Source organism: Antechinus flavipes, chromosome 4 (genome assembly GCF_016432865.1).
Source record: "Antechinus flavipes isolate AdamAnt ecotype Samford, QLD, Australia chromosome 4, AdamAnt_v2, whole genome shotgun sequence".
Taxonomy (NCBI): Eukaryota; Metazoa; Chordata; class Mammalia; order Dasyuromorphia; family Dasyuridae; genus Antechinus; species Antechinus flavipes.
In genome coordinates, this window is record NC_067401.1 from 450,029 (window position 1) to 461,313 (window position 11,285).

General features: G+C 52.1%; 2 protein-coding genes across 4 annotated transcripts in view; both read left to right on the forward strand.

Moving 5' to 3' along the window:
• LOC127562447 (zinc finger protein 883-like) overlaps positions 1-11,285 on the forward strand; it is an 80,985-nt gene that overhangs the window by 15,048 nt on the left and 54,652 nt on the right. The gene's annotated exons all lie outside the window — the stretch shown is intronic.
• Positions 4,369-10,218, forward strand: LOC127562450 (tRNA (uracil-5-)-methyltransferase homolog B-like). 3 transcript variants are annotated; one of them, XM_051998178.1, is made up of 13 exons: positions 4,384-4,840; positions 5,028-5,265; positions 5,705-5,759; positions 6,682-6,801; positions 6,984-7,083; positions 7,955-8,025; positions 8,508-8,654; positions 8,771-8,865; positions 8,950-9,146; positions 9,233-9,334; positions 9,659-9,778; positions 9,860-9,959; positions 10,037-10,218. In XM_051998178.1, exons 2-13 carry the CDS (start codon positions 5,033-5,035, stop codon positions 10,161-10,163), a joined length of 1,467 nt encoding a protein of 488 aa, XP_051854138.1. In that variant the 5' UTR covers positions 4,384-4,840; positions 5,028-5,032; the 3' UTR covers positions 10,164-10,218. The 3 variants fall into 3 exon arrangements, with proteins under 3 accessions (XP_051854141.1, XP_051854138.1, XP_051854139.1); XM_051998179.1 differs by having other exon boundaries at positions 4,384-4,724; XM_051998181.1 differs by lacking the exon at positions 9,860-9,959 and having other exon boundaries at positions 4,369-5,265.

The window sequence follows — 11,285 nt, forward strand, 5'->3', positions numbered from 1 at the left end:
AAGGCATCATTCTTATAAAATTGATTCACATAATGTAATACCAATCAAAATACCAAAGAGTTATAGTGTTGGGTTTTTTTTCCATTGTCCCAACAGATGCAGTTATTAAAAAAAAAAAAATTGTATAGTGAACTAAACAGGCCAGAATTATACTGGAACAACAAAGTATCTAGAAAAGGTCATTTTCCTAGGCATTCTCTGTGCTGAGGATACAAAGTAGCTGAAGCAAGCTTTGCCTTCAAGAACTTGACAATATGTTGAGAGAAACAATGTAAATATATGTTTATGTAGCGCCAAGTCTGTGTTAGGTACTGTGTTTGCAGTGATCTTATTTGAGCTTTGCCACAATTCTGAGAGGTGCTATTGTTATCCCTATTTTACAGCTGAGAAAACTAAGACAAACTGATTGTGATGTGTACAAGATTATGTGCTACTAAGTATCTGAGACTAGATTTGAATTCAAGTATTCCGGACTTCAAGCCTAGTTCTCTATCCATTATGTCAATATATCTTCTGTCTAAATATATACATAAACATCTCATGGTAAATACAAAAGAAATGCAAGATAATTAATTACAAGGTAATTAGGGAGGAAAGTCTTGAGTAGGGGAAAGATCAGGAATCTCAGTTATACTTAAAGCTTTGGTGATTGCCCCAGGCTTTATCCTTATGTTATTTTGAATTAAATTAAATTTTAATGCTGGTCTCATAAAGCACATAAGAACCTAGGCATCTTGTATCTCTATATAGAAGATAATGCCCAGGCTCTTTTTTTTTGTCACAGTTTTCAGATAGTCCAATAATTCTTAAATTATCTCTCCTTAACCTGTTTTTCAGGTCAGTTGTTTTTCCAATGAAATATTTCATATTTTCTTCTATTTTTTTCATTATTTTGATTTTGTTCGATTGTTTCTTGATGTCTTATGGAGTTATTAGCTTTCACTTGCCCAATTCTAATTTTTAAGGTATTACTTTCTTCACTAAGCTTTTATACCTTCTTATATTTGGCCTATTGTACTTCTTAAGAAGTTGTTTTCCTCAGTGAATTTTTGTACATCTTTTCCCATTTGGCCAGGTCTGGTTTTTTAAGGCATTCTTCTCTTCAGTGGATTTTTGTACCTCCTTTACCAATTTGTTGACTCTTCATAATTTTTTTTCTCATTTTTTCTCTTCTCTTATTTACTTTTTAAAAATGTTTGAATTCTTCCAGGAATTGAGGTGGGGGGTGGGGAAATGTGTGTATATTGAGATTGTTTTTTTTTTTTTTTGAGGCTTTGCATGCAGCTGTTTTGACATTATTCTTCTAAGTTTGTGTTTTGCTCTTTTCTGTCACATATTAATTTTCTATAAGTTCTTTGTTGTCGTTGTTTCCTAACTTTTCCAGGCTATTTCCTGATTTTTTACTTTATGTTGAAGTTGGTTTTGGCTCCCAGGGTAGAGAGAACATTGTCCCAAGTTTGGGGGGTTTCTGCAGGTATTTTCAGAACTAATCTGTAAGTTTTCAGTTCTTCCAAAGTAGTATGATTTAAGAAGTGTGTTTTGGTCTATGCTCTTGTTTGAGAGCAAGTACAAGCATTCTTTTCCACTCTGAAACTGCAGCCAGGATCCACATACACATTCTAACCTCACTTTCTACTAGGTTAGTACTCCTTTTCACCCTGGGACTATGACTAGGACTCCCAGCTAGATCTATGTATAGTAAATACAACAGAATCCTGCACCCAATGACAGCAAAGGGCCCTCTATAATTTCCTTCTGACCGCTTGTCCAGCCTTCTTACTGTCTGATCCACACCACTGAGGCACCTTCAAGAATTGCTATTGTCTTGTGGATATGAACTGCACTGGACTGCACTTTACTCTCACCTCAATGAAACAGATCTTTCTTGCTACTTCTGTATTGTCTTGGACTTTAAAATCATTTCGCTTTCTCATTTTGTTAATTCTGTCATTCCACAATTCATTCTGAGGTATTATTTGAAAGTTGTTTAGAGAGGAATTTCAAAGAGCTCAAATAAGATCCTGCCTCTACACCACCATCTTGATTCTATCTCCAATGAAACTTTTCTTTAAAAAGTTAAGTATTTCCCTAAAACCAAGACAAGCATTTAGGGATAAATTAGAAGTCTTTTCTCTAAGATCAGGGGTAAAGCAAAAATGTCCAATATCACCATTGCTGTTCAATATCGTACTGGAAATACTTGCCATAGCAATAAGACAAGAAAAAGAAATGGCAAGTATAAGCATAGGCAACAAAGAAAAAATTATCACTTTTTTTGCAGGTAATTTGATGATTTACTTAATCAAAGCATATTTTCTTTTTGAAGGGTGGGCAGAGGATAAAGGCAATGTAGGAATTTTTTTTAAACCACATATTTATAATGGGCTTTAAAGTTTGTGGATTTGGGGGATTGGGGTGTTTTGTTTTTGTTTTTGTTTATTCAATGGATGATAGGGGGTGGGGAGGAATGGAAGCCTTCCCTATGTTGATGAACTCCAATTAATTTTGTATATACTTTGCTTGTACATAGTTATTCACACTCCTATTATTCTGGGAGTCCTTGAAAAAAAGAGTTTTGCCTCTTTTCGTATCCAGCACTTAGCACAGTATCTGGCACATAGAAGGTACTTTTAAAAGCTTGTTGATCAATCAGTTCTGTATACAGCTGCCAAAGTGCAGTCTGCCCACATTGCCAGCTTTGCTAAATAAACTCTAATAGCACAAGATATAAATGCTATAGTAATTTATTATTTGATAAAACACAAGGACTCCAGTTTCTGGGATAAGAACTATTTGACAAAAACTGGAAAATAGTATGACCAAACATTGTGAGAACATTATGAAATGTAAAATGACTAATTTTTATTACATTAAATTAAAAAGAGTTTGCACAAACAAAGCCAATGCAATCAGAAAGGACGCAGAAATCTGGGAAATGGTTTTTATGGCCAGTGTTTCTGATAAAGGTCTCATTTCTCAAATATATAGACAACTGAGTCAAATTTGATAGAATATGTCATTTCCCAATTAATAAATGATCAAAGGATATAAGCAGGTAGTTCTCAGATAGGGAAATCAAAGCTCTCTCTAGTAATATGAAAAAAATGCTCTAAGTCACTATTGATTAAAGAAATGTAAATTAAAACAACTGTGGTATCATCTCACACTTGTCAGATTGGTAAGATGGCAAAAAAAGAAAATGATAAAAAATGGAAATCATAGAAATCAAAATCTTATCAACTAAATGTTGAAAACTGTCTTGGAAAAAATAAAATATTGAGTGGGAGGGAATAAACTTTAGTAGCTCCGACATTTAGGATTATGTTTTCACCAGAATAAAACAAAAACTCCTCTGTCTGGAATTTTCCTTCACGAGGCATCCTTCCTCTCCAACCCCATAATGACTACACACCACGGTCCAGCTATGATGTTCCTCACCTGTGGCATCCTCCCCCAACTCCATGCTCTCTCCACTCCCATCTCTTGGAATCCCATGTCTCCTTTCGGACCAAGTCTTTCAGCATGAAGACTTTCCCCATTCCTGGAGCGCCCCTACTCTGCCCTCCCAACTGATACTTTTGTGATAGCAAATAAGGCCAGTTTTTGCTCGATTCTTACCCAACTCTTAGTCATTGAATGGGCACGGCCTTAAACCGAGGCCTGGGACAGACCTTTATTAAGAACAATCAAGATCTAGCTGTGTGACCCTGGGCAAGTCACTTTACCCCAATTGCCCCAGCCAAAAAAAAAAAAAAAAAGAACAGTCAAGAGCATCCACTGCATCCGGAGCCATTTCTTGACCTCCTGACTTTGGTCCTGCCACTGGACTTCCATGGCTGACGATCTGGGCAACTTTGTCTCCCTGAAATCCAGTTCCCTGCCAGTTCAAAATATCACCTTGTGATGCCATTGGAACTCTTCGAAAACTGAGCGCCCCTGTGCTCACACACCGCTGCCAGGGCTAAGAGGGCCGGAAAAGGGAGGGAAAGGCCCCTTACATACAAAACCCGGGGCATCCTTCTCGTAGGGGTCGGAATTGGGGCGCCCCCTGCTGGGGACGGGCCGGCCAGACTGGCACCAAACGCCCGGCTGCCGCCGATCAGCGCAAGAAACTGACGAGAGGGAGGATCCACCAGAGAACGAGCTGCGGCTACAACCCGGCGTCGGACACCTAAAGTGACCAGGAAAAGATCGGGACAGGCCGGGGTGGGACGGGACCACGGACGAGGGGATCGTGGGGTTTACACTAAACTGATGGAAATCCTAGGAAAAGGAGGCGCCTCCGAATCACCGGCTAAAGAGGGCAAAGACGCACTCCCGAGGGGACGGCTGCCTGGGGACGCATCACGCGCGTGGGGGGGGGGGGGGAGAAGGGGGGCGTCCTTCCCCTCGGCCATAGGGGCCCGGAAGACCTCCGGCGAGGCGGGAGGAGGTGGAACCGGAATCAGAAATAGGGAGGATACTCGTCCGAGGCCCCGCCCCTCTGGGCCATCCGGAAGCTGCCGCGGAGCCGCGCCTCCGGTCTCGAGTCCTCCGCTCTACACAGCCCGGGTTACAGTCGGGGCCCGAGGGGGCGGGAGGGGGAGGAGGAGAACCTCTGTCTAGTCCCGCCCCCACTCCTGTACTTCCTCTCCCCTTGTTGACACTCCACTTAGCTTTCCTGCCTTAGTGTTTGTGTCCTGGCCGTAGCTGGCGCCTAATTTGTACTTATCCCGATTCTAAAAGCAAGTACCCAGAGCGGAGGAGGCTGAGGGGTCTACTGGGACGCGCCCCGCCCCCCTCACTGCAGGCCCTCAGTCTGCTCCCACGACGCGGCTTCTCCCACGTGGAGCACCTCTCGGTCAGGGCCCTGCAGACTTCCCCCGCCCTCAGAGAGTGTACCTTCTACTTGTGGGGCGAAAGAGCGGCCTCCACACCATTTTCGGGGGCCGGCGGGGCCCCTAGCGGAGCCAAGGGTTGGGGGTGAGGTAGATGGGATGCTGGCCTCCTCAGCCAGCCCTGCTGATCGGCCATCCGTCCTTGTGCAGGAGAGATGTTCGCTCGCTGCTCTTGTACGAAGGGGCTGGGGGCTAGCCCAAGTTCCCTCCTGGCTCCCGGGGTTCGCCTTTCCAAAAGGAGACTGCTTCTCGGGAGGGCGTGGGCGCCCCAGAGCCAGCCCCAGGCTTCCCTGGCCTCAGCAGGAGAGGGAAACTTTACCCAGGCGGCATCGGAGTGCAATCGGGGAGAAAGCGAGCCGGGGGGAGACCTGGGCTTTTGGCAGGAGAGGTAAGCCTGGGGGGCGGGGGTGAGGGATCGGCAGCCGGGAGGGAAGAGACCCGGGAGAGGGCTGGGTCATAGAAACTCATACTCGAGATGTCCGGGGGACCTGGAGAAGTCCAGGAAGGAGAGGAGTGGGAACAAGCCACTGGATTGAGCAAGAAAGAAAGTGCTGGTGACTCCCGGAGAGATGACAAGCTCTCTCCTAAAGGACAAAAAGGTGTAATCCATAGGAGACAATTGGGAAACTGGCTCTGGGTGGATAGGTGGCTCCACAAATGAGTGGATCGATGAATGTGTAGATGGATCAGTGGTGGGTGGACAAGTGGGTGGATGGACAGGTGGGTAGTTGGATGGACGGGTGGTTGGATAGATTTATGGGTAGCTGAATGGATGCATGCTTGGATGGGTGATGGATAGGTAGAGCTCAGGCCCGGATTTATTTTAGGTTGGCAGATCAACTGCTGCCCCTCTGGAGACTGAGCTATGATGAACAACTAAAGGTGGGGGTCTGACTCTTGGGTAAGAACTGAGGACAGTAAAATGTTCTAGGTAGGGGAGAGCAGCCCTCTGGGATCCGGAGAAAGAGCCTTTGTTCCCTGACTCAGAAGCCACAGGAGGCCAGGAGCTGACCCTAATGGCCTGGCCCTGGGTGTCTGTGCTCTTTCTGCTGGCCTAGCCTATTCTTTCTTGATTATTTTGTGTGGTTCCACTTCACTGGAATCCCAGGCCTGGGTCCTGGCCTTTCTGGTCTCTACATGGCTTCAGGATTCTCCCTGGGTTGATGGACGTGGGATCTCTTCCACATATCTGCATAATTTGTGGCTGGCATACAGCCCCACTGCAGGATGGTGAGCAGTGAGTGCTGGTGCAATCACTGGGACAGAGAGCTTTTTCCCAAGTGTAATCTTTTTTTAGACACCCAGGCTGAGGTTTGCCACTTTTATAACCCAGTGGTCTCTTCCAGTTGACTCAGTTGGCCCCTGTCTCTGTTCCTACCCTAGGATATGGGAGTGACCATGGCCCCTATCAGGTGGCCCCTTCTCCCAGTAGGCACTCTGCCAAAGACATGATTTTCAGTCCTCCCCTGGTTTTGTCACAGCTCTGGACGTTCCCCTTCTGGGGAGGGGGCCTGCCATATCTGTCCCTTGCCAGGATGAGCCCTGACACCACAGCCTGTGGTGGGACCTGTGTGTCAGTTCACATGTCCCTCTGTCACCACCTCACTCCCTGATATTTCCATGCAGCCTCTTGCAGAGAGCGGTCCCAGAGAGAAGGAATCCCAGGAACTTTGGAGGATGAGAGGAGGGCCTGTGGAGCAAAGGCCAATGGAGGGAGATGAGGCCCCAGGATCAGGCCAGCTTGGTGGGTGGCCAAAGGCTTCTGGAGGGCCCAGGAAGAGCTCCATGTCTCTGTCTGCTGCAGGTCAAGTTTGAGGTGACAAAGAAGACCTTGGAGCAGTTCCAGAGTCGCCTCCACAAGCTGGGTGCCACGGTGATGGAGGCCCAAAGGCTGGATGACCTCCTCCAGCCTTTCATCCCATCAGTAAGTTCCTTCTTTCCACTCTGAGACCCAGCCAGTGGCCCCAGGGTGCCAACCTTCTGTGTGGCTCCTCCAGGACCGTTCCTTGTGGGGATCTAAAGTCCATCCCTTCCTATCCTGAGGGTAATGGATAGCCCCTTTTAACCTGCCATAGCCCCCTCTTCTCTCTCCCTCCCTTTTTACAGCCTGTCATTGATGGGTACAGAAACAAATCCATCTTCTCTGTAAACCAGGGCCCAGACGGCCGCCCAAGGACTGTGGGGTTCTTTCTGAGATCCCCCGGAGGTGAGTCCAGTGGAACAGATGCACCAGAGATCAAAGGGACAGGGAAGGAGCTGAGGGACAAGGATACCCCTGTGGAGGCCAGGGAATCCTTCAGGCCACTTCCAAATCTGCCATCCCTTTCAGGGACAGCTAGCTCCAGGGACAGTGGTCGTCCTCATATCAAAGCCCCCGAAAGCTAACGCCCTTTGGGACTGGTGGCCCTGCCCCTGAATGGGTCTGCTCCAACCCAAAAAGCCTTTCTTAAGCACCAGGTACTGCTGCTAACTTGAAGAGGAGACAGTGGCACAAACAGCTAAGGAGATGGGGATGGGCTTCCTGTAGGAGGCGGCCCCTGAGCCACCTTCTAGGAAACTCCAGAGGCACAGAGGAAGCAGACCGTTCTTGCACTTGTGGCTTGGTAGCTCCAGCACAGGAGCCATTGGCTGCTGGGCCAATCGGGGGCTTTTGTGGCGTCTGATACCTGGCGGAGAGTCCCCTTCCCTGAAACCTCCCCCAGCAAGTGGACCAGTGGGTCTAATCATGTCTCAATGCGCACCCCACCCACAGTTGGCGATTCTGCCTGGGAACCAAATGGAACCAGGAGAATCTGCTTGTGGACAAAGTCCTCCTGAGGCTTCTCTAACCAGCCCTCTTCCCCAGCCCTGCAGCTTCTCTCCACTAGGGAACACAAATCCTGCCATCCCTCAGGCCTGAGCATGTCCCTCACCCCAAGTGGGCTGACTAGGGCCAGGGACTGTTCCATTAAATCGAGCCCGTTGCTGGGGCCCCCCAGGTCCTTTACCTGTGACTTGTTGGGGCCTTCCCGCCTGGTGGGCTTGGGACCACTGGATCCTGCTTCCAGGAGACCAAATAATTCCTTGCTCTTCCTTAGGGAAGAGGATGTTCTGTGTACCGGCCGACCATCTGAGAGCTCTTCCCGCCAAGCACCTCCAGGTGGCCCAGGTAAGGAGAGCCCAGGGAGCCCCAGAGCGACTGGGCCCTCTGCCTCTGGGCCATCCAGCTCTCTTGTGACAAAGCTTGGGTCAGCAGGGCCCACTGACTTCTTGGTAGACAGGCCTCCTTGGTGCCCAGGACGAACTGAATGTGAGTGGAGATGCTGCCTCCGGGTGCCTGGAGGGGAAGATTGGTAGAGGCCCTGGAGAAGCCACAGGAGGGAAGTTTCCCTCCATTCAGTGTTTCCCAGCCTTGGCAGGAGGAGGTGGGCATTGCCAGACATGCCAGTGAATGGGTCTGTTACAGAACTGTTGCTGGGGACCCAAGGCTGAGCTCAAACCCAGGACTTCCCAGCTTTCCAGAGGGAGTTGCTGCACAGACTCCACCTAAAGTCAAACTAAAACAGGAATGTAAATCTGGGCAGGGGCTCTGGGCCTCAGTTTCCCTTCTGGTAACACAAGGGGGGGGGGTGTTTTCCTCTGGTTTCCTAGTGCTACGAGGCATTTCTGCGACAGGCTCCCCCCGAGCCCAGCCTGGACGCTCACCAGCTTGGGCCCTGGCGCCGGCTCAGAGTGCGGACCAGCCGCCAAGGCCACACAATGGCCATCCTCACTTTCCACGCCGAGGGACTGAGTCAGGTAAGACCGTCAAGCAGTCCGCACCGGCCCCCAGTCTGGCAGTCAGCCTGGTGGTCTCCTGGCAAGGGGGCAGGCCAGGCCATCTCTCCACAGCTGCTCATTTTGGATCTGGGCAGGAGGCCATCTGTGTGCAGAAGGAAAGAGCGAAGGAGTTCTTCATGTCGGGACAGGGTTCTGTGTGCGAGCTGACGTCCCTTTACCTGAAAGAGAGGTGAGTCCGGCAGGTCCAGGAAGTGGGCCGTTCCCTGGGCCCCTGAAGATGCCCTCCTCATGGGCTGCCCGTCTCCATCCCCAGGATCATGCCCAGCTGCTACCAGCTCCTGGCAGGGGAAGCCCACATGTTCGAGGATGTCCTTGACTTGAAACTTCGAATCTCTCCAGGGGCCTTTTTCCCCCTGAACACGAGTGCCACCGAGGCCCTCCTCCGGGTTGTGGCAGAGTTGGGCGGGGTAGACCGGCGCACCCTTGTCCTTGACTTTAGCCATGGCACAGGTCAGTGGCCACTCACCCTGTAGGCAGCTGGAGGTGGGAAGGAGTCCGGTGGCCTCCCTCCCTGATCCTCGGACTCTCCTGTGTAGGGGCCACGGGCCTCTCCCTGGCTCAGTGGGCAGCCCAGGTGCTCAGCGTGCGGCTGGCAGGGCAGGCCGTGGAGGATGCCCAGTGGAGCGCAGCTTTCAATGGTACAGCACCAGGGTCTCCCCTCCGGTGTGGGCAGGCAGCGGGCGGAGGGGCCAATGGCCCAGAACCCAAGTCATCCCGTGCCACTTGCAGGGTCCATGGTCAGGTCCCAGAGGGTCCCTGAAGGGAACAGCCATCTAGATTTGCTCTCACCTCTGGCCAAGATTGAGAATTTCTTTCTCTTCTGTGCATGTGAGGAGGGGGAGGGTTAGGGTCTGTGGGCCAAGCCCGCCCTGGGCACCTTCAGGAGACCCCCGGAGCCAAGCAAGGAGACCCAAGGAGGGCAAGGGAGCCGCTCCACTCAGGGCAGGGCCTTCCTCCTGCAGAGATCACCAACTGGCGATGCCGGCGACAGGGGGTGGAGAAGGCCATGGCCCGCCTCAGGAAGGGTCAAGAGGACGGCAAGGCGCTGGTGGTGCTGGTGGCCCCGGCAGACAGTGGCCCGTGTAAGTGGGGACCCCGGGCGCCTTCCCCAAGGTTCCGCTTGCATGCCCCGCACTGAGCTTCACCCCTGTCACTGCCCTCAGCTCCCGAGGTCATCAGCGCCATCCGGGGCTGCCCAGCCATCCAGAAGCTAGTGTTTGTGTCCAGCCGGCCCCACGGGGAAGACATGGAGACCTTGGTGCAGTGAGTGAGGGAGGCCGGGGCTCGGGAGGGGTTCCTGAGGGGTCTCTGGGCTGACGCAGGCCCTCTTGTGTCCGCAGGCTCTGCTGCCCCGCGCCCTCCAGCCAGGACCTCCGAGGAGAGCCTTTCAGGCTGAGCCAGGCTGTGCCTGTGGACGCGGCCCCGCACACCCTGGCCTCCCAGCTGGTCCTGGCCTTCACCCGCTGACCCCCACGGAGCTCCCCGGGCCCTCCAGGGCCCTCAATAAATAGTTGCGGACCCATCGGTTCTCCTGGCGTGATATCCAGGCCCGGCTGTTTTAGCAAGGGGGGACGGGCGGGGTAGGGAGGTGGGGGGTGAAAGCAGTAGTGGGCGGGGCTGGGGGAAGCCCTTGGTTCCAGGCGCTGCTTCTGAGCGCGCTGGCCACAGACGGACTGGGGCTGGGGTCCGAAGATGGGGAGGGGCGGTGCTTCACAGTCTCTCGGGAACTCAATACCGGCCCTGTCGCCCCATTTTACAGAGGAGGAAACTGAGGCACAAGGGTTGGGGGGAAGCACAAGGGCCACCTTCATTTCCCGGAGGAGTCCGGTCTGGTGCCGTCGGCCACTTTCTCTTCTCAGCTGAGGGGTCGGCACCGCCCCTTCCCTCTACTTCCTGCCACCGAGAGCGGCCTCCAGGTAGCCTGGAGCGGCCCCGGAAGTGCGCTCGGGGGCAGGAGAAGCCCCCTCCTCCCCCTCCCGTGGATCTACGTAACCCGGGCTCCGCTTCCCCGCCCCCATAACGGGTTCCAAACTACTGAGATGAAAGGTGTCTGCATTTCCTAGAGCGGTCCCAGAAAAATACTCGGTGCTCTGGCTTGGAGCGAGCTCACGTGACCTTACACTCCCTGTCCTGAACCACCGAGATGAAGAGGCCTCCGGGCTACCTAGAGCGGCCCCGGAAGCGCGTTTGACAGAGGGGAGGAGGCCGTGGGGGGGGAGGGGGCGGAGTAGCTGCTCAGACCCACGAGCGAACGGGGACATTTCCTGTCTGTACCTCTTGTTGGGTGCACGTGGTTCGTGGGCGCACGTCCCGAGTGGAGCCAGCGACGGCCGTGAGTTCAAGCCCCGGGGCGGATCCGTGGGTGATAACCCTCGTCCCCCATGGCTGTCAGGAGCTGTCAAATGGAGCCTCCTCCCGCGTGGGTTTCCTTCTCCCCCAGGGAGACCTCTGGGGCTCTCCACGCTTGAGGGTGATCTGTAGGAGGAGGGCATCAGTGGGACCTCTTCCCGTGGGTGTCTTCCTCCTCCTCGGTGAATATTCCGTCCTCTTCGTGCGTGGGTTCCTGGTGAGGAGACCCGCCACCTGATC